General features: G+C 40.0%; 1 protein-coding gene across 1 annotated transcript in view; it reads left to right on the top strand.

The window, feature by feature from the left end:
- T265_01447 (hypothetical protein) overlaps positions 1-21966 on the top strand; it is a gene marked incomplete at both ends in the record, with an annotated part of 70173 nt that extends 48207 nt beyond the window's left edge. Inside the window, 3 exons of the mRNA XM_009165473.1 lie at positions 7934-8025; positions 15747-16026; positions 21377-21966. Coding sequence (XP_009163737.1) covers positions 7934-8025; positions 15747-16026; positions 21377-21750 — 746 coding nt within the window. The remainder of the gene's footprint in view (positions 1-7933; positions 8026-15746; positions 16027-21376) is intronic.

The raw sequence follows: 21966 nt of genomic DNA, 5'->3' as shown, positions 1-21966 counted from the left end.
TCGGTCCTTTGGGATGACTGAAATTGTTCTATCAAAAACGTGTGAGGATACACAAACGGTAGAACAAAACAAACATGAAACAACGCTGCTGGTTCGGTATTTTCCACAACAGAGTTTTCAATAGTCAATTTGCTGACATTAAGTGTTCTAACCCTGGATGAGATAGAGTTGTGGAGCACGACTGGTGATATTGTGAAGTGCATGTCACTACCACCAACCCATGTGTAATTTAATGATGGAGGGAGAACTCACAAGTAATACAGGCCTACCAGCTGAGAGCTCACTACTTAACTTGCCAATCAAAATCGAATCATCTAACATGAACGCAGTAAGTGAAGAAAGTTGGCGCTTTATTCTGTTAGGGAACAATATAATCACATTGCTCAGTGGCCTCTCATAATCGAGTTGTAATATCTAACCATGATCTTTATCTCCCGTAGATGTATGAGATGCGCAACGCAAAACAACGGCCAAAGAGCTGGAAAGTGTTTCACGATTGTTCAGGTAGATCAACATCATCCATAGGACAAAATCTAAGCAAAAAGTCTAAAATTTTGTCACTAGTAGCATGGATCGACATGTTGACTCCACTGCTGCCCCATACGATCATACTTTTGAGTGGGTGAACCCACAAAGTCTGCTCATATTTTGCCTGCATTTGAGTGTTCGACATCAATGTATAAGAGAGGATGGTCCAAAATGACAATCAATAAGACTTAGACCTGGAATCCAATGAGACACTTTCGAAACCATGGAGAAGTGGGAATTACTTTGAGAACACAGCACAAGCTTTGGCTTTTGCTATAATTTCACAGAGAACATATCACAAAGAATGACCTACCACCAAGTAAATTTGGGGATATAATAAGCGGTGCCGAATATCACTTACGATTCAAACCACATTCTACTGTTTGCGCTTTTGATACAACCTGTATGCTGAACATGCGTTGGTTAAAAACTTACTCCATGTGGATGTCTGTTCAGGTGGTTTGCTTAACTAATTGACTGAAAGTGAACAGGGTTGCCCAATTACACCTATTCGCATAGCTGCTTGCTTTTTACTGCGGACCCAAAGGAATATCAAATGAATTTCTCGTTCATGACTTTACCTTCAACTTAATGAGCCTCACAAGACCACTTCATGTTTTAGTTGGTACGACACGCCAGTATTTCTATACGTTGTATAGAAACAACGCACTGGTCAAAAGGTTGCCGGAAAACCCTTCGAAACCTCATACCCGATTTCGCCCGGTTCGCACAAAATACGTTACCGGGTCCCCAAGTTATAAGAAGGATAGAAACGAACTGCTCCTTCTAACGAAATTTCGCCAGAAAACTAAATTTTCTAACACACACTATTAGTTTCCCAAGTTTGCAATTAGTTTGGTGAATTTCGCTTTTTTATGGGACGAATTTCGCATCAGCCATAAACATTGAAAAGCACATCAAAACTGGTAGTGTAGAGTGTAGATGTTATTAACAACTTACTTACTTACCCAAAAACCATTTAATCAGCATTTTATAATACTGTTACGAACAGCTCAGTAAATGATTTGGCAGATTAGACACGATGCAGTTAAATTACAGGCCTGAGTATTTTATTTTTATTTTTCTAAAATGAAAATGAAGGCACGTGTCTTTTACTGTGAATTGCTACCATGGCTCATGGAGCTCCTACAAGGATTTCAAAACCAAGTTTTTTTTTTTACCATCTATCGAGTTGAGAAAAACCTGTTTTTTGGTGAAGTAAAGAATGGAATTTTAAAGTACCCAGAGTTTTCTTTTTTTACCATTATCGAGTTGAGAAAAACCTGTTTTTTGGTGAAGTAAAGAATGGAATTTTAAAGTACCCAGAGTTTTCTTATTCACACTTCTAACAAGCGGCCTATGTCAATGAAAGTTTGGCTGCATGCTGTGCAGGTTAGTTCCTAAAAGTCAGTGATTCTGGTAGTGATGGCAAGATGGTTTGTCTTTTATCATTGAAAATGACCACAGTGGAATTTTCGTGAGCTTGAATAACTAGGTTTTACACGAACTAAAGATTAACGCAGTTGAGGAAAGGCAGTAGTTGTATTTTGGTGAATGACCTATCTATCAGCTGGTTCTAAAGATGTTGGCTAATAGGCGCCCTTATCCATAAATTACTCTTCACAGGACTGTGAGATAACCAATGGTTCATCTATGCACCATCCAAATGTCTTAGTTTTCACCCTTCGAGTATTGGTACCTACACAATATAATATAAAAACACTGATGCGGCTAAATAGCTCATCCTTTGTATTCACCCTAACAGAACTCTACCACATTACCTTCCGGGGATAATGATGGGTTTCTTTAAAATTTGTGGCATCCGGCAGAAGATTCAATCACGCAGGAGGGTTTGGTCAACGTCAAAAATTCCACAAAGAGGCTCAAAAAGCACTTATTATTATCTTGGATTTTATGCTTTTATTCTGTCAAGATACTTAAAGACTGTGAAAACTTGGGGCCAGTATAACAGAATAATAAACTATTCGGGAAATCCTAGGTAACTGTGAATAAGCCCAAAGCATCTGCTGCATCCCTCGCTCCTCACTATTTCGTTAGAATCTGATGCTTACAGAAAAAATCATTTTTGAGCTTGATACAAATATGTATTCACCTGTCAAATTCGCATCTTTATTTTATAACATTCCTACTGTATATATCAAACACTTTAAGTCAAAGTTACCGAAGTCTTTATGTGGAGATTGTACCACTCAGTCTGCGTTAGTTTGCAATAAGCTCATTGTTGCTTCAAAGCTGTTTGGATCATCCGTGTGTTGCAATAACAACTCTGAATACAACTTCAAAACTGCTTCTTGTGATACCCAGATTCAACCGAGAGTTGAAGTCTCAATTATTAGTTTTAGAACATTTCAAACGCTCCAAAAAATTAATAAATTTTTACCATTCTAGCCTTGAAATTTCTTAAAAATGTCTTTTTGCCTGCATTGACCTTCAATGCGGAGTACCTCATTCAAATGTGTTCATTCTAAATGAGAAATGACCCACCTAGCAAGCTGTGGTATATTTCGTGGGTTTGAAATTACACGAAAAATCACACTACTAGATTTTAGAGTTGTTCTACTTCGGTCAGCTATCTGTTCGGCTTGTTAAAATTGGACATTGGTCCTGATTTTCTGTCGGTTTTCGCGGAACAAAGAATGTTCTCCATTCCAGTGATGAGTCAACGGTTTGAAAGTGTAACAAGTTGGTTTCCACACACACACACACACTGACTGGAAAGGTCTTCTCAGCTTTGCTCCCAGAAACTAATTGCATGTGATTTAAAGCTCCATTGCCTGTTGTCTAATTGTGGAAGCACATTTGCTCACTCACTTCTGCGATACGGATGTTGCCCCATTTTCATTGCCTGTTTGTCTTTAGCAGTTTGTTCGATTGTATCACATGTGGAAATCTATGGATATGTATGTGTTGGACTGCTCGAGTTAATCCATCCACGCACCACGTGCCCCATGCTCGTCTTTGTATGTCCGTTTGTATCACATAGCAGAGCAAAGCTCTTGATCTCAGTTAATTCATTGCAAAACAGACTCACTTCCGCAAACGCACACGTTCACACAAACCTCATTTGTTTCTCATCATTTTTATTCCATACGGGGTGTTGAGCCGGGTAGAAGCGGACCGGTGACATTAAACCATCACACTACGTGAGGGAGTACGGCAGCCTATGGGCTTCACATCGTCTATGATAGAGTCTGTAGCTGGAGTTAATTAACATTCACACAGACATACACACACAAACAAATCCACGCTGAAACCCGCACAAACAACTCGCAGAGTACTGATTAGCATATTTTAGAGAAAGCTGCCAAATTCGAGGATTATTAGGCATCTACTCGAGTTCGGTGTAACAGGAGGCCTGAGGCAGAGAAGCCATCCTGGAATACCACGTACAGAAAACGATCAGCGCTCAATATTTTTAGAGTCTTTAACAATCATGTTTTGCATTCTGTTCGTCAATTGAGCTCACAGCGTTCTGTATATACGCTAATGTTATTTAGTTTAATTGGTGTGGTCAAATTGGTGTGACACCCATATTTTGTGGGAAACTACTGTGTGATTTCTAAAACTAAAAAAATTAACGAGAATGATAGACAAGCATCCTGAATTGGTCAACACATAAACTATTCCATGTGAAAGTTTCATAGTATTGTTCTGAATGTATTTAATCTGTATGAGTCAGGGTGGATACAATACAAAAGATAGTCTGGTAGACGCTAGTGAACAAAATGTGGAATTACGAAGTTAACTATCAACGAAGGTCCATGCTGCCAGGTGTCATAAAAAGCCACATGGAGTTTTGACTTTTATCCAATTACCTAGAAAAATGTTTTATTCTGTCAAAAAACTGACATGTTTTGACCCTCCAGTAAGTTTTTAGAAAAATTTTGAAGTTAATTTATAATCGTAACCATATTCAGGCTCATAAACACCGTACTTTTAGACCGCTTATAACTTTGTTTAATAGACACGGAGCATTTTCGAATGACCAAGTAGACTAACTTGCTGAACTTCAATAAGTTTCCCTTAAGGCGTGCCTCCCAACAGCACCGTCAGAGCTTACCATGGTGCAGGGCCTTTTAGCGTACGTAATTAAATGAGATGAGTAAGGCATCTGGGTTGAAGACTTGGTAACTAACGTGTCAACGTTCAACGCGTCAGGTTGAACAGCATGACGTGTCAGATAGTTTCTTCTGAATATCACCCCCATTTATGTATTTCTATAGATGAAGTCATCACAGTTTCCAGCACTATATCAAACCTTTGAACTTGGATTAACTCATAAGCCGAATTTATAAACCAAAGATGTTTTGAAGCTTCTGAGGGCAGCATTACGTTTATGTTCCACTGAATGCTATGCGCGGTAAACATCCTCATACTTGAAAATTTGCACTTATTTATCCTTGTCCCTGATGGACTTACTCAGAGTTCACCAAATTGTATTCGAACTGTTTTGTTGGTCACTTATGACGCTGTTCCTCAGGTAATTAGCTGAAGATGGAAAGTGTATCTGTCTCACAAGCTGTCCCACCGTAAAGGCTCCCAGGTGTATAAACTTATTGTACAGGTTCAAATGGATTCTGCTCCTAATGCGACCAAGTTTTGTTGTTTTCTGTTTAACGCTTTTCTGTACATCATTTAACACTTAGTTCGTACAAGATTGTTTTAAAGTTTAAATGGCAGGCATAGAAATCCAGGATTTTTTCAACACAGCTGCCGGTGTTTTAGTTGTTTTTAGACTAATGTAGGTATTCGTTTCATTTTCAACTGGAAATTGTGAAAATTCAGTGGACAAATATTAGGAACAAAATTGATTTACGTAGTTTTCCGTAGGAACCTGGCAGAGTGGGCTTTTTCGATAGGATGTTTCCGGTGAAAACTAACAAAACTGTGATTTATAAAACCCAGTTGTCAGACAGTTCAATAAAGCAGTTTGAGGTGCGGCGCCACAGTGCTACATAAATTCAGGTTAAAAATCACCCTCACGAAAACAACTAGGGAGTAGTCTCCAGGAGTCCGAATCGTCACAGTAAATATATGTCACCAGAAGGTGGGGTGAAAATACAAGATCACTGTTTTCATTGTATAAATCAGTTTAAAAAGCGCCTCAAAACTTCAGAAGTACCTCGAATTTCGACAAAGCTGTGATAAAGGAGTGCTTTTAGCCTGTGTCTGTTGCAAATGCCCTCACCTAAGTGCTCATGGGCGTACCTGCTTCCGTCAACCGCTGTTTATGTAAACTACTTTCCCTTTCCGATTAACTGTTTTGTCTATCCTTGCACTGTATTACAGTGAGACTAATAATAGGTTTCTAGCTGCGCAGTTTTTATATCCGACGATTTGTTGCACAGTCTGAAAGTGATTAGGACATTGGATGTTCGATGGAAAAGCCGACCCTTCAAAACGACAACAGGCAACTTAGAAAGAGAAAAATGAAGTAGCTTGTGATCGTGCGTAATAACTTAACACATTCACTGTACTCAGTGATATTATTCTGGTAACGGTCTTTGGATGAATGTCTTTGTACCCACTTCTCGTCTTTCGGTCCAGAAACAAGGAATTGATTTCGAAGGAGCCCATTTCGGAAGGACATTATTGATGCAGCTCATAGGTTGTAAAAAGGGGATACTCATCAGCTGGCTTAAATTTGTGTTGCTTGCAAACTTGTAGTAACTGCCTCATCCAAAAGTGAGTTTGGTTCACCATACATTTATAGTGGTTTTATTCCTCTACTGACTTATCAACAGATATACTGTTATTTCTGTAATTTATAAAAATCTTGTTTCATACAAAAATTTCGTTTTTCGACAAGCAAAGCAGATTGACAGCGTTTTTATTAGGCAAGTGTGGGCAACACCGTTTTTCTCATTATCGTCACACTAATTTTTGATCAGCAGTCGATTTGATGAAAAAGATTAATTTAACTCGGGATTTTGCGATGTACCTCCTCCTAACCAGTTGTTTTGTCATCCAGACTTTTATTTTTGTCACACACACTGAATGATATCCAGCAGCTTTCACCGTCTTGTATGCTCCGTTTTTGGATGAATCAAAGCAATCATTTCAAAGATAGTGCTTATTTTCATCGAGTGCCCTCTGAGAGTACGTTAAATGTCAACCACTGAGTTGAACAAAGGTAAACTAGACAAACCATTCAGTCAAGTTCGGTTTGTTAGCTTTCATCAATAGATATCACTTGATAAAACAGAGACCTGGCTTGCAGTTCATGGAATTGTGTTCAGGTGATTTTTGCTGATCAGCTTCTTTAGCCTCTCATGCTGCACACATGCCAAACGAGCAGATAGGAAAGGCTTACTCACGAGTATATCTCTCATCATATTCTACAAAATTCTTCAGTTTTACATTACCCTTGTATCATTTGGGCTTTTGTGAAGGCAGGAACAAAGATGAGGATGAATATCACATGTCTGTAAGTCATGTAAGTTTGTAAGTTTGTAAGTCATTACAGAGTCGATAAACTGCTAAAATGAGCGAGCCCTTACAGATTCTACGCAATCTAACAACGTAAATCTTGTGCGAGCTTTTACTCAATACAGTAACTGGTGCCATGATTGAACGTCTATTTTTGGTCGAAAATTTAAATATTTTTACTCAAGCTATGACACAGGTTGCTGACCGCTTTGATTTCACGTGTCAAAATCGTTCTTATGTCATTTTCGTTTACACTTGCTTGTAATAAAGTAACCGCTGACATTCACAAAAGCTTAAATAAGTATTTTCTTCAAAAAAATTATGCCTTGATTTCAAAAAGAGGGACAACTCTGTCTGTATAGAGGTTTTCTTAAGAGGGATAATTTTGCAGCTAAGTTTGGAATTCAGTACTACTGTTTGCTGCGCACTAATCATTTAATGAACAACTTCGGAAATCGGGAGTGAAAGTTGGTACTGATATTTAGCCTAATTCAACAATTAAATCAAAGCTACTCACCAAAATCAGCTCTTGGGAACCTATTTTGAGTTGTTTTCGAAATGTTTCACTAAATAAGTAGGATATCAAGGAGCGCATTACGGCGCTTTTGGGCCACGGGTTGAATGGACTTGACGGAGATTGCCATTTCACGGGAAGATTTCCGAGTTATTGAGTCCGACAAACAGTTATCCTGTTGTATCTTTTTCGTCAGTGCATGCCAGCCAGATCATGTCTGAATGAATGAAGGTGTTTATACTGGCTTTGTTTGTCCGATGTCTGGAGTCCGAATCCATCATATCTGTTGTTAAGCTCCACAGACAACTTAACTCTCTTTAAGGATGCACCGAAGATTCACTTGGAATCTGCACTCTCACATTGATCTTCACATGTGTTCAGCTAAACGATGAAAGTACCTCCTAACCTGCATTATAGTTGTTCTCTAATTTCCTTACTCAGATCCAAGAACTTTGAAAATCTCCGACCCAAATACCGGCAATACAGTTGAAATGGTTGATCAAGGAAAATTGCCGTGCTCAATTTCAACCAAGGTTAGTTCGTCATTTTCGGTGAGCAGCTGTCATGTCAGACTGAAAACAACATGTCAAAGAGGTGAACAATCGGGATGATATGTGTCAGGTTTTATAACAGTGTACGCAAACGGTTAACTGGTTACGCATGAATGATAAAAGCCAGATGCAGTAGCACTAATCACAAAGCTTCAACATAACAATGTGAATATGGTCAAATGTATGTGACGCTCGCAGGATGGTAACGGATTTTTCTACCCACACATGCATGTAAGCAAAAGTGGACTGCACCAGTTCACTTTATCGGTCGCCTTCCTATGGAACGAAAGAAAGAAATTTCATGGTATGCAGTAGATAAGGCTTGCTGTTGACAGTGCTCTAAACCCACTTCTCATGTTCAGAAATCCGAGGGTATGTACTTATATTCACCATTCGAAACTGAATGTTCAGACGCTCTGAGGAGCAGCCCTGTGACGCTAGTTTGTGGTTCTCTCCATTTGTCGATTGGCCTTGTCTGTTTGGACGAAGGTAAGCTAATGCTATTCCTATGTAACTCGAGTCTCTCATGGAATATGTGTTAGTGTGTCGATATCAGTAATTTGGGAAAAATTCGCACTGATTGCAAATGATTTTACTACACTTGTTAGTTGTTTCAATTTCAACAACCTCTTCATTTAAGAAGAATTTGCGCCCCTCTGAGCTATAAATTTCCCTAGTGGGTACCTTCCTCACGAGTATGCTCATAGCACTTGTATAATTCGAATACACAAGCAACTCTAAAACACCAACCCAAAAGTAAACAGTCGACTACATTATTGCGTAGAGGTGGAAATAAGGCGCCGTAAAAAAAAATTTGTGCATTCCTTCAGAATCCCGCGGGGTGAAGGGTACACAGCTTCATCAACTGGTGATTTTAGCATAAGTTTCCTGCAGCCAGATTAGTGTCCTCGGCACGATTCTTTTATCCTGTTTATTATCTATCGTAGATTGCATTTGCAGGCAAAAAGGTGTACCTTACCAGAACGGGAAGCACCTCTCGGTCACAATTCAGATCGTCCAAAAAGGTTCTCTTAGCCCCACAGCACAGAATTAATCCACCGAGCTTCAGTTACACACAAAACTGATTCTTCCGTCGTGGAAAAACAGCGTCACCTATTCGATAGGTTAAATCTGTGGCAAAACCAAAAAATCAAAACAAACTCATTTTACAGGAGGAGAAGATTCTGAACTTTATGTCCCCAATGTCGTGCATAAGGCGTCCTCCATTCCGTCTCTTTTTTTCGATTCTATTTTGTGCTTTCTCACTTCAGTTGTGTTCAACACGCTTGCCTAGCTTGAAAGCACTTGACCTTCACTGACTTCTCACGCGTATATACCATATCAAAAATATCTCTGCGTATTTTAATCCTATCCTTTTCTGTCCCAAATGGCTACCTTCTCCATGATTTCGGCACTGATTTCTTATTTGATATGATGACGGCAAAATGTCGAATGAGGATCAGAAAAATCAAATGGCCTTGAATAGCACGAATCAAAGCACGTTTTCTTGTTAATAGCTTCGAACTAAAATTGAGGACCTTGGAGTCGTTGATACGAGTGTAATGACACAAACTATATTGCTACTCTGTCTAAGAAACTAGTTTTCAATCGAACTTCCAGGGATTTTGTGGCAGGCAAAAAACACAAGCTAGCGCTCCTTACAGATGCCACACTTCAATGTGTGTTAATCAACAACACAAAGATGATTTTGTTTTAAACCATTTTATGTGCATCCAGTCCTCAGGATTCTACCTTATTCAACTTCCTCATCAACTTATCCTAAAAAATGACTTGTATGTCAGCATAATTTTTGTGGCGATCCATAAAATAAGCATTCTGGTCTTAAGCAATTTGACAAGCTGTTTGATGCAGCCAGCAGCTCTATACCATAACTCGAAAACTAATATAGAATTTCAATGCCGTTGCGGTCTTTAAACAGAACGTTGGTGTACCTATTCGGCTCTTGTATCATGAAGTTGTGATACATCACATAGAGGGAATTGTTGAGAGTGATTTTGCACAATGGAATTCGGAGGAAAATAATTCTCCGGGACATTCACGCCGTTTCATCTAACCCCTCGATATATCGGGAAAATTATAATTCAACAATAACGCAGTGGCGATGTATTACAAACCAGATCAAGCATAAACCTAGTAGACTGCGAAAAGTTAACATAAAGCCTTCGATTTATTGACATTCAGCTGTGATATCTTAGCCACAAGTGCACAGAACCAACCGTTCAAAGCACGTGTCTGTCAGCGAGCTGAACATTTCGGGAGGTGAGATCTTGACAGGCGGCACGAGCCGACCGACACAAATCATTCCAACACGATGAATCACTTGGATTTCGACAGACACTCGGCTTCCGTTCCCTGTGACAAACAACAAAGTGACATCTTCCCGGTTTATACTGAGCTGATAGGTTTTAATAATGACATCGTTTTTTGTGCGAAAGTAGAGTAATGTGGGTAAACCGAAACAAATAGCATCGCATACCGGAAGTTGTAAACTGTCCTGGTTGGAATCCTGACATGGACTGTCCAGTGTCGAGTTTGCAATTGGAGCTGTTTTCGCAAAAACGATTAATTTCCGAATAATGTGAGCGGCATTTAATGTATTACCATTTCAAAAGGACAAAAAATGAATACGTCAAAGAAATATCATTCGAATCCTATGTACAACATGCCACCTTATGCATTTCTTATTTGGGCTTTTATAATTCCCAGATTTTTATTCCCTACAAAAAACTGAATTTTCCATGCAATTTCGAAGTCATTGGTTAAAGAATCAGTTACCGTTTTTTATTCATTAAATGACCGAACACCTTCTGACTAGGCGCAGATGGAAAAAAGGGTTGTGTTTTGGGTATCCCTATTGATAAAGTGTTTAAAATAAGTTCATTTCTGTTTACCCTGTATTCCTCAGCGGGCATTTCATGAGCAGTGGTCGGTGATCTTAGTAGAATGATACATGGTTTCTGGAATGAAGGCGGGAAAATTTATTGACAAAAATATGTTTGTACTGTATCAAATCTCTTGCCTTAGAAGAAAGCTGTGAATATCATTTCCGGTGAGTGAACCTCACTCTATTCAGCTCTCCATTATGACGGCAGATACAGTTGCCGGGTTTTTGATAAGGTACAGAGATTTGCTGAGTGTGAGTGAAGAGCATCTAGTAGATAAGTTTGCGAATTGTGGAATTAGGTGACAATACATGCCTAGAAATTAACTTTCTTGCGAAGTAAAAGTGACCTTTTCTGATTACTGTGCTACCTCAAACTTTTTCCACACCATTAGGTTATCATTCAAAGAAATGTGCATCTGTGCTGCACCATATTCGTGATAGTCTTACTGTTATTTTATGCTCCACAAGAATTACAACTGAAGGGGTCAGAAATAATTGCATTCGGTCATGGGTTCATACTTATACTTGGACGATCCTACGTCTGTATTTCGTCAGCTGCGTGGAACTTAGTGTCAAAATAGGATGTAAACCCGAGAATCACGCCTACTTGATTAAACTTAGTAAAGAGGAAAACCGGAGCAATCCTACGAGCAGTGTATTCTCTCAAGAAAAATGGTCTTCTATTTTCTGACAAACGTTTCCTTCCTAATTGCCTATTTATTCATTATCCTGTTCAGATTGCTTTGAAATTCAAAACCACGTGAACGTTCAACCAGCCGTCTACATGGGTTTATGGATTAAAAACTGTTCAACGCATATAGTGTAGCCCGAGTTGAAATATTTTACTGGGAAATAGGAATGTTTGTCGTTGAGTTTGGTTACGAACACATTCGACCTATCTGGCTGATCTGATTGTGTAAACATACGCATGTCTAGGTTCATCACTAAAAGAGAAATCATTTCAGGTGGGTAGATAAGTATTAAATAACACTACAAATGATGAATAGTCTGGTAACTGATCAGGTGGTGGTAGTCTGTATTCATCGCTTCATTCAGACGTTTATCCAGACAGCCAAACCTTGCTGCACCTTGACAAATATTCCGGTAAAACTTCGCACTTTTGTACCACTTTGGAATGTCTGATAGAATATTTTTAAATTCGAAATATCTAAACTATTGCTTACTGTGACAATGTGTACTTTTACGATGCTGTAAAGTTGCTTTCATCTTTATTTGCTGGTGCACAGCTAAGTCCCATATAAACTGAAACTACTTGTGAGAAATTAAATTTTTTGATCAACATCTGACTCATTAAAAGTTCTTGACCAAACGAATGAATCACTTGCAATAAACTGACCAAAACCAACGGCATTGTCGTTTATTTCCATTTGAGCTTCAACTTATTCAGCCGCCCAAACGTATCCACTTCATCCTTCAAAACATTGTCACATCAAAACAAATTTAAGTTGATCGTAATAAAGCGTTTTTTCATCTATCCCGACTAGGAGGATACTAAGTGAAGTATCATTGTCTCTGAGATGCATTGGGCTAGTCTTAGTCTAACAAGTCTGCTAGCGAAGTCAGTCGGTCTGCGAGGAAATTTGAGCAATACTTTGATGTTTCATGGCATTTGGAGTACGTCAGCTATTTACAAAAGAAATATCAGGTTTTAAAGGTTTCAGGCTGGCGCTTGTTTACATTAGTTGAAAGTAGGATCACAAACCTGATGAACTGGAGGTTGCTTTCTTGAGATTCCCATAAAGAACATACTCAAGATGACTGATCGATGACGCACACCCCACTAGTTAACGGGAAACCTACTGGAAGTCACATTGTTCGTATAGTTCTTCTAAGCTGCGTAATAATTAATGATGGGTCCAATGGTATTCAGTCGTATGAAGTGAATGATCTTTACTCTGAGATATGAGCACCACGCGCAGCGGACTGATCTAGTGGATTCTGTAGTGTATTCAAGAGTCTAGGAGGAAAGCTACATGACACAAAGAGTTTCACAGTGAAAAAGGACCATAATGAATCACCTATTTGGTTTTGAAACGTTAGGATTTAGTCCAGAAGTGTCCCTAATAAGTTGTGGGTTTCCAGATGTTTAGGAATTCTTCTACGCATACAACTGTTTGGCTCTTTATTAATTGTGCACACTCAATTGTTCTTCAACAGAAATGTGTGTGGGCTCTGCCTCAACACCGTTTACGCGGGTGAAAAGCACTGCAGTCTTTCGGAACCCATGGTTATATTGTACTCCTCAACCTAATGGGTTTAGCTGAACGAAACAGGGTCCCCTAACAGTTTGAATCAGCTTGGTTGTGCGCGCATAAAGCAAGGAGACAAATAAGTTATTTTTACACTTGTATCCCTGATTACGCAAGCATCGCGGGTATCTGAGATAACGAGACTATTCTTATTTTAACCAGACTAAAATGACAAGTTTTTAGATATGTTTATTACAAAACAATGGCTCAACGTGGATTACATTTGATAAGTCTGGGTAAACCAAAACCTATCTTCAGGTGTTTCAAAACTTTGAACTAATGGTGTAACGGCAGAGATTCTTTCAAACGTAAAAACCGGTTCATCAGCGGTGAAAATATGAACTGCCAGTGGGGAAATTTTTATGGAATTTCTGATCGATAGAGAGAAGATTTTGTTCTTGTTAAGCTACAGACCAAAATCAACTTGTCTTCCAAGGCCGGAAAAAAGAATGTTGCGGCTTAGCACTAGCGTGATTCTTTCACCTGTTTCATTCTACCGCCCCACAGTTTTCGGGAATCGCTCATGGGTTTTGTGTTTTGCTTCAAACAGCCACCCAACACAGCCAATTCTCAGCATCGTGCATTTTCATGAAGCAGCTATTTTTCCTCATCTTTATCAAGTTTATTGTTCTGTTTCTTTATTTTTCTGACAATAACGGCCGCTTCCACATTTATACATGGTCCAGGTTGCTTGTTACGCTATTTTTCGTATACATGTGCGGACCAGTGCAGAGTCTAACCGTCCCAGGTGACTAGTTTCCCGGTTTTTTAGCATTTGTTGTAGATGTTTTTTACGATAGATGCCTGCCATTTCAACTGAAGGCAACAACAGATTTGAGTCGAAAGACATGGGGAATTGGATCACGTTGTTCTCGAAGAACAGCTGAATGAAGTATACTAATTCACTGTGATCACTCAGTTATTGTGGGTATGTTACACTCAACATCACTGGCACGATTTGCCAATGAAATTGTCCTACATGTGTGGATGCCGTCTATGTTGGCTATTCAGGTTCAGTTCCGGCCGGGTAGTCCATAGTATGCTTAAAGCTTTCATATAGCGTGTCTGAAGATAGCTGGTTGGTTTCTTATTTTAGCCGAATAGGGACCTTTTGGGGGTTGCGAACACATTTATAAGATGGCGTTTGAGTAGATTTATGGTACCCTGTAAGTAACCGAGGGATTAAGCGGATTGATCCGGTCATTCGTACGAATCAATTGAGGCACCATCGCAAACGCAATCTGACTGATATTTCCGGGTATTTAACGCTTTATTTTATGATAAGAATCCACGTGTTATCTCTCACACCTGAAAACAATAAACAGAATGGTAAAGTGGTATATTGTCACCCATGCTTGTGTTAAGTATCCTATTGCTAGTGAGCATCCTGAAAAATAAGCTATAGACATTTCTCGCCTTGACTGCTTCACAGTACCAATAGGATTTTGTTGGCTAGGTCACCAACACATCGTAGCCATCATTTATAAAGAGCCTGCCTAGAACTGCACTTGGAATCATGTGGTTTCTGAGCCAACCAAGAATCGTACTAGGTACAGTGATTGAAAACCAGTAATGAAGCTAAATATGGAACAATGGAAACTGCTGATGGAAGCATTAAACAACTGATCTTTATGACAAGGTTCAAACAGACTGAAATCCTTAGGGGACCGTGTTCTGGTGTCTGACCACATCGAGATCTTGTATATTTGGGGCTGTCATTAGGATCACAAGCATATTGAAACCATAGCTCGAATGACCAATAGTCTGTGAGTTTTAAGCGATTTATTTCGTATGAACTGTGCCAAAAAAGCTAATTGGGCTAGTTACCCAGCCCTACCATGATACATTTTTAAAGCAATCATCACGGATTCTGATAGAAACCGGTTTGCTGAGGGCTAACGGTTTACTAGGAGTCTAGATTCCTTTTTTGGGTTTCGGAAGTGAATTATCACAAACTTTTGCGAGAGTTATATTGGTATGAGTGTCGTGAGTGGTACATCTTCACGAGGACAGCTGCTGCTTGTCCTAATTAGTGAATTGCCTATGTAATCTTTGTCAAATGGCCATAAAAATGCCTCATAGAAATTACACGCTCAATTATATGTGAAAAGTCACAAAAAACCTTCAAATACCTTTCGTGATTCATCTATGGAAGCACAATATTTTGAATGAAATTAAAGTCATGCAAAGTGGGATCCGCGCAACCCACACTGAATACAGGATCAACTGGATTGTAGCTGAATCCACTTTGGTACAAGATAACGGATTCATTCAAGGGAAGCAAATTCTCATTTGTTATTCGTGTGTCTATCTAACTAAAATATACAAACCAACATGCTACCAGGCTTCACACAAGTAGCCGACAGCCATTTAACGCAGCTGCTCTAGACAGCAATACATGGTCTTCCATTCAGATGAGTAAATAAATGAAACTACACTTGTGGACATCAGTGTCCCAGCAGCGGACGCCTTGCATTTCTCCGACTCTGTTTTCTTGCTAACGTTTACGGTTGCCTTTGTTTATACAGTGCTCACCTTTGTGTGCGAACAAACAATTCATCAACCGAGGGCTGAATGGAGGCATATCTCTTATCAACAATTCCGCTATACATGAGTTTGGAACCATTCCGGGAACGGGATTTCACGTACCTTGTCCAGGAACTTCACCGAGCACTGGACTGACAGGACCTTTGAATGTGTTCGTCACAAATGGATCACAACAACCAACCCGAAGCATTTCAGGACTTGTGGGACGCGGTTCCGAATTCGACCTTCTTAGCGGTGGTTTGCCGGCTGCCACACTACCACGTAAGCCTTCAGTTCACATCTAACGAGTTCGTTGAATTTGATCAGCCGAATCAAAAATGTGCATTTTTCTTGAGAGTTTGGTTGGCCTATGCATCAACTGTTTGCTTAGGCTATTTGGATGCCCGCTGTGAAAGCGGTATTTCTGAAAGGAAAACTTACTGATTACAGATAGTTGCTGCATTATCGTTATTTAACGCCACACTTATTAGTTAAAATCTTGCTGTTATTGACAATGAGTAAAACTTGTATGTCCACTTGAAGAACCATTTTTCGAAATGCATCCGTAACCCAATGCGAATCATTTCTAGGCTTTTCAAACTAAGGACATCCTTTTGAATCTCCTGTCACCGGAGGTGCCAACTAAGAAGAAAACTCGTCCACTGATAGACGTAGTTCAGCAAGCTGACTCCTCAGAGTGCCCAAAACAGCCAACGAAATCCAAAGCGTGATTGCGTATAACATGGTTTTTCCGCGTCAGATCATACAGGCCTAAGTTGAAATAAAAGGGACGACCGAAAAGAAAAAGTTGACATCCTTAGTCTCACGTTCCTGCCACGGTACACATATGTCGACCTCTAATCAACTTCAAGGTATGAGGGTTCTTCGCCTAAGCGCATCTAGATTCGTTTAGTACACGAAGGTAATAGGATAATCTGTAGCTCTGACTAATTAGACCGGCGTTGAAAGCTTGAACAACCATGTGACAACCGGCACTGACTTTAAAACAGACAGACAACAGACTGGTTCAACAAAGTTTCTTTCCGCTAGTTTAGTGAAAACACACGTCTTTTAATGGTCTGCAAACTTCATTTATTGGAAGAGCCATAAAACTAACCAAGTCACCAGTAATGACAACAGAGTCTTCCGCAGGTAGACCATCACAAGACTTCACGCGTGGATGCATAGTATTACTCAGACTGGGTACTTCTAAATTCCCTCGTTGCCCATAAAACTTTGAACGTACACCTGTGGACATATCTTGCCTTTTTCAGCGTCATATGTAAACAAACACATGCGCACACATACAGGGCTTCAACATTCTTCCACAATACTTCAAACACAGAGAGGAGCCTGTTTCACCTTAATTATATAAGGGGAGAGAGGAAATGGTTTAGCTCATCTCCCTAATTATGAGGGGGGAGCGTTTAAAGGTCCACTTGGGGCGATTACAATCGGAACTACGCTATTAGTGCACTCACAAGCAAACGACATGTTGCAGTATGTGGCATCAACAAGCTGGCAATAATTCAATGCGCTAACTTCGCATAAAAACAAGTCGACCTAAACTGTCATCACTGAGATCGAATGGAACGAGTTTTTTTCAGAAATCTGACATGCTTTAACTTCAGTCGTACAGTTTTGGGATTACACATCCGTCCGTTTATTTTAGATTGTTCTCCAGAACAGATAAGTTAACAAAAATAGAGCTGATTTAGACTGAGTATTTTCAATGACGGGATTTTTTCGTCCACCTTGGTGCAACCATCGGGCTGCACGGTAACGAGTCAACAAAATCTGTGGCCGCCGATAAGCAATCAACCTTTGTTGCAACTGACACCAAAAGTAGGTGGCGTTGAGTGTGGGCCTTATTGGCCGTCTTTCGGTTTGTGGGCTTACCTATGCGCACCACAAAAGTCGGTCACATTTACATATTCATTTGAGGAAATTCATATAATAAGACGTGGCAACAGTCTAAAATTACTGTCCTTTTAACAAGGTTATAGTTCTAACACCAAGAAGGCTGTACGCAGATAGCCGTATTGGCCTAAAATAAGAGTAGAACTCGACTTAAATATTCCGATTCCCGTGTGCAACAAGGAGGATGAATAAGAACGTTCAATCCGGCCGGTATGGTTGTAACTAACAAATGGCTGGAACTTTTCAGTCGCCAAGTCATCATCGCAAACGGCGTGTAATTGAATCAGACCTGAATCTACTTAGATTTTTTTTGTTTGATGGAACTATTAGTTCAGTACTGCAGCAGTACAGTGTTGATTGTCTAGTTGGTAGCTAATCTGCATAACAATCTGATTAGTTTGGTTTTAGTCGAGTTCCACAGATCATCAAACAGAACAACAACCACTCATTCATCCGATTCCGAATTTTGTTCTCATAAAAGGATGAAAAAACTGTCAGTCCACAAAAATTTCACAATTTACTCATTCAATCCGCGAAGACTACTAATAGCATAGCGTAAGTGCAAAGTATGTCAGAAAAAAATTTTTCTGAATTATGAATCCAAAACAAACAAAAGACTAAGTAACCCAATCGTCTCAGCACTTTTTACCAATCAAAAGTCGGTAAAATTTGTAAACGAGAGAATGAATTATCAGTTCAGAGTTAATTTTAGGAAGTATAACTTCTGAAGTTACTGCTCGTTCACCGAGCTATGAAATTTGGTTGCTCACGTCTCGTCAGTGGTAGGATGCCTGCGTTTTTGTGAAGCGGAGCGTAGCTGTTCGTTGTTCATTGCCTAATTGGTGAGGTGTGTATGTAGACTTTCTGCTGGTCAGAAGTGACCTTCGATTGTGAGTGGTTATTTGAGGGGGAGGTTATACTAGCTGATTGGTTGGCTGTTATTTTGACTTTTCGATTGACGCATGAACCTTGACTTCAGTCTCTACTGCTCCCGTTAACTTGTCTTCCACGAAGTGAGCCCTGACCTTGGCTTCTCTGGGTTCCATTCTTGAAGGGTCCCTATGTCTTGGTTGTTTGGCTCGATAGTTAACTCTACTTGAGTATCATGCTTGAACAGACAGTTCTTTGCATACATTGGTGCATGAACTGGGTCCCTTTGAACGTGTCGATTGATGGAATTCGTCTTGGAGCTCTCCATGTCTTGTATTTCCGCGCTTTTAGGTTTTCCAACTTGAACCCGTGGCCCTTTTTGTATTCGTGCATGAACACTAGAGATATGGGTTACATCACGTTAATTAAATTCCCATGTATGATCTTATCCGGGTTGGTCAAACAGGTTTTGCAGGTGTCCCTCCTGACACTTAATCTTCTTGGCTTTGTCACAGCTGTCCTTCGATCTTAAGTCGAGCTTCCGTAAAATAGCCCTAGATTTGGGGGTTACCATGGTTCTCCACTGACGTAGTGATCTCCCTGCAAATTCGTAGTTGCTTTATAATCCAGTATTTGGTACCTGTGTACACAATTTCGAAGTATCTTCCGTTTTTCTGCTCACTGTAGCTCATGGAGTGGTAAATGGGCGTTTCTCGCCAGTTCGATTGTAACGTTGCCATATCTGAATGTACTGCTAAGCAAAATTTGCGCATTCTACTTGCGATTTTATTCGCTACGACAAAACTGTGGTCCACTATGGCTTCTGCCTTACTGCTTCAATGATGTCAGAGATCTTATTGGAGCACATTTCAGTCGTTAGATTATTTGTCCGCCGACATCCATGCGTGTTATTTGGATGGACTGTATTTTTTGTAGTGGCTTGTTGATTCGATTGATCGGGTTTGAGATGGCATCACGACCAGTACGTTTATGGTTGGGGCAGTGGAAGCCTGATCACTTTGGATACAAGCAGATCAAAGCCATTACTGTAATTCATGAGGTTTGAGTACACCTTTTCTACCTCGCTTAAGAAGAGGAGTTGCCCCACACTTTAACCAAGGTCTTCTGAGACACAATTAAACAACCTGACCAATTGTCCTAGTTGTCATTCCGGAATTTGGTGTGATTGTACGGCTGTTTCAATATTATGTTGATGGTTGACACTACTGATTGACCGGTGACAAAGCAGAGTACACATCTTATTCACAGTGCCAACGCTGACCGGAGTGATACTAGTGAAATCAATCACGCTACTCAGACAACTCGGCTAAGCTAATACACACATACTCTTGTCAAGCACAGGTATGTGTCCTCCACTGACATGTACGTACACTCTGGTGTTGAAAGTACAAATCAGTAATATATCGATCCAGGAGTTAATTGGTCTTTTTATGGCTTTACAAACTATGCATTTTCGCTCGAACCAACAAGCGTGTGATTTCTCGTTTTTGTCTACCAGCTTAGACGTTTCGCTTGAGGGTGGACTATACTCGAAGGAAGTTAAAGTCTTAGGGCTGATCCGCTTCAGATCCGATCAAATCTACCGCCAACTGCTTCAGTATTGCAAGGGCTGAATGCAGTCGACCAACCGTTAACCTCAAGAACGTGCCTAATAGAAGAATTAATGATATACCCAAAGTAGCAGCGTACTTGGTTTGTATTAAATGGATTGCAATATTGAAAGATGCTGTCCCTAGGGTGAAACGCCTTGTACGCGATCCATTTGTCAAAAAACCTAGCAAGGCGGTGAACCTGAACACCCTGGTAGATATCGAAATAGTCCTGTACCTTCCAAGTACAAGAAGCGTTTTGTAACGTCAACAACAAGAGGGACTATATTCCAGCAGGAAACCGAAAGCGTTTGATTTTACGCTGCTGTTCCCCGAGCAGTGTCATGCGGATGTTCTTAAAGTGAGACCAGCTCTTAGCAGCTGACACAGTAATCACACAGTAATCACACTGCTTCGGACAAGATCAGTTGGTTATTCTCTCACCCTCATGTCGGTTTGAGCTAGTGGCTGCAGTCTAGACAAAGAACAGCCAAATTACATCTGGTAAATGAGAGTTTGTTTTGGCCATATTGAGTATTAGGGCAATAGTGAACCTTGGTCAAATCCTCTAGCTACATGGGTAATTCTTCCGCATATCGATCAAAAGAAAAGGGCCATACGACAATAATCCGCCGTTTCCCGATTATTGCCTTATGGGTGTGCGATAGATAATTGAACATATCTTCAATGCGCACGTCACTCCTTTAAGGGAACCTATTTGAATGTCCGCGTTGGCAGGAAATCATGCTTGTATGTTTTCTAATCAAAGTAGGTACATATTCGAGGATAGAGTCATGGGTGGCCCGGATGTAAGCAATTAGCAGTTGCTGTATTTGCTGACCATATTATTTTTATGCGGTATTTACAAGAGCGCATGCTTGAAAGTAAGCTGTAATATGTCCAGGACAAATAACTACGGCATTATATTGAGCAGGTTAATGGAAAGATAGCTTAGTATGCTGGATATGAGGGCTACTGTCAGATTCTCATATACTCATTGTGAATAAACGTTATGTCGCGAATATCCGAATTGCAAATACTTCTTCCTTGTTTTCCCCAAAGGATCTCAGATAAGAACGAGGTTGTCGGTCCTGAACCACCGAAACTTTCGTTAGCTAAATAATGTTACGTTTTGTCAATTCCTAAAATATTTTCTTTGTTTTATTTTGTTACCTGTTCCCTAAACAATAAGCATGACATCAAGAGTATTTACATTCCCTAATTATTTGCAGATGACTATCAGGCGTTGCAAGGTTGGACTGACGTTGATGAAAATCGATACTGTCTGAGTCCATTGGAAGTGTACCCAAATCGTGGAATGGAACCATCACGTTACTACTATACACAACGCGCTGAATTACGAAGACCAGATAAAACAGAATGGGAACGGTACGACGGCTCCGCGTTAGAAAGTGAGAAACCCCAGATGGATGAAGCCAGCGTGGAGTTACTCGATTCCAGAGAGACCAGTCAACCTTCAGCAGATTCGGCACTGAAGATTAGCCCCAGTTCAGGTGCAAAAACTTTCAGCCCTCGTACACAGAAAAGGGCTAGTAAACCACATATGAACTTGTACGGTGGATTTCCAAAATCTACCTTCGTCTAGTCACCAGACCCGTAGGTGAACGGTACCACGCGGGTGAAAATCTCAAAAAGCATTCCAGTTATTTTGCTTCTGATCTGTTTGCAACGTTTTTTTCGGGACACGTTGTCCAAAAGGAGGTATTTAGACATTTAAGTCGCCAGCTAGTCTCACACTGGTAAAGTGGACAACATTTTTCATGATATTTGTGGATATCTTTTCATAAATTGTTTGGAACCA

This window comes from Opisthorchis viverrini (genome assembly GCF_000715545.1).
Source record: "Opisthorchis viverrini unplaced genomic scaffold opera_v5_15, whole genome shotgun sequence".
Taxonomy (NCBI): domain Eukaryota; kingdom Metazoa; phylum Platyhelminthes; class Trematoda; order Opisthorchiida; family Opisthorchiidae; genus Opisthorchis; species Opisthorchis viverrini.
The sequence above is the reverse complement of the archived record's forward strand: the minus strand, read 5'-3'. Positions and strand labels throughout refer to the sequence as shown.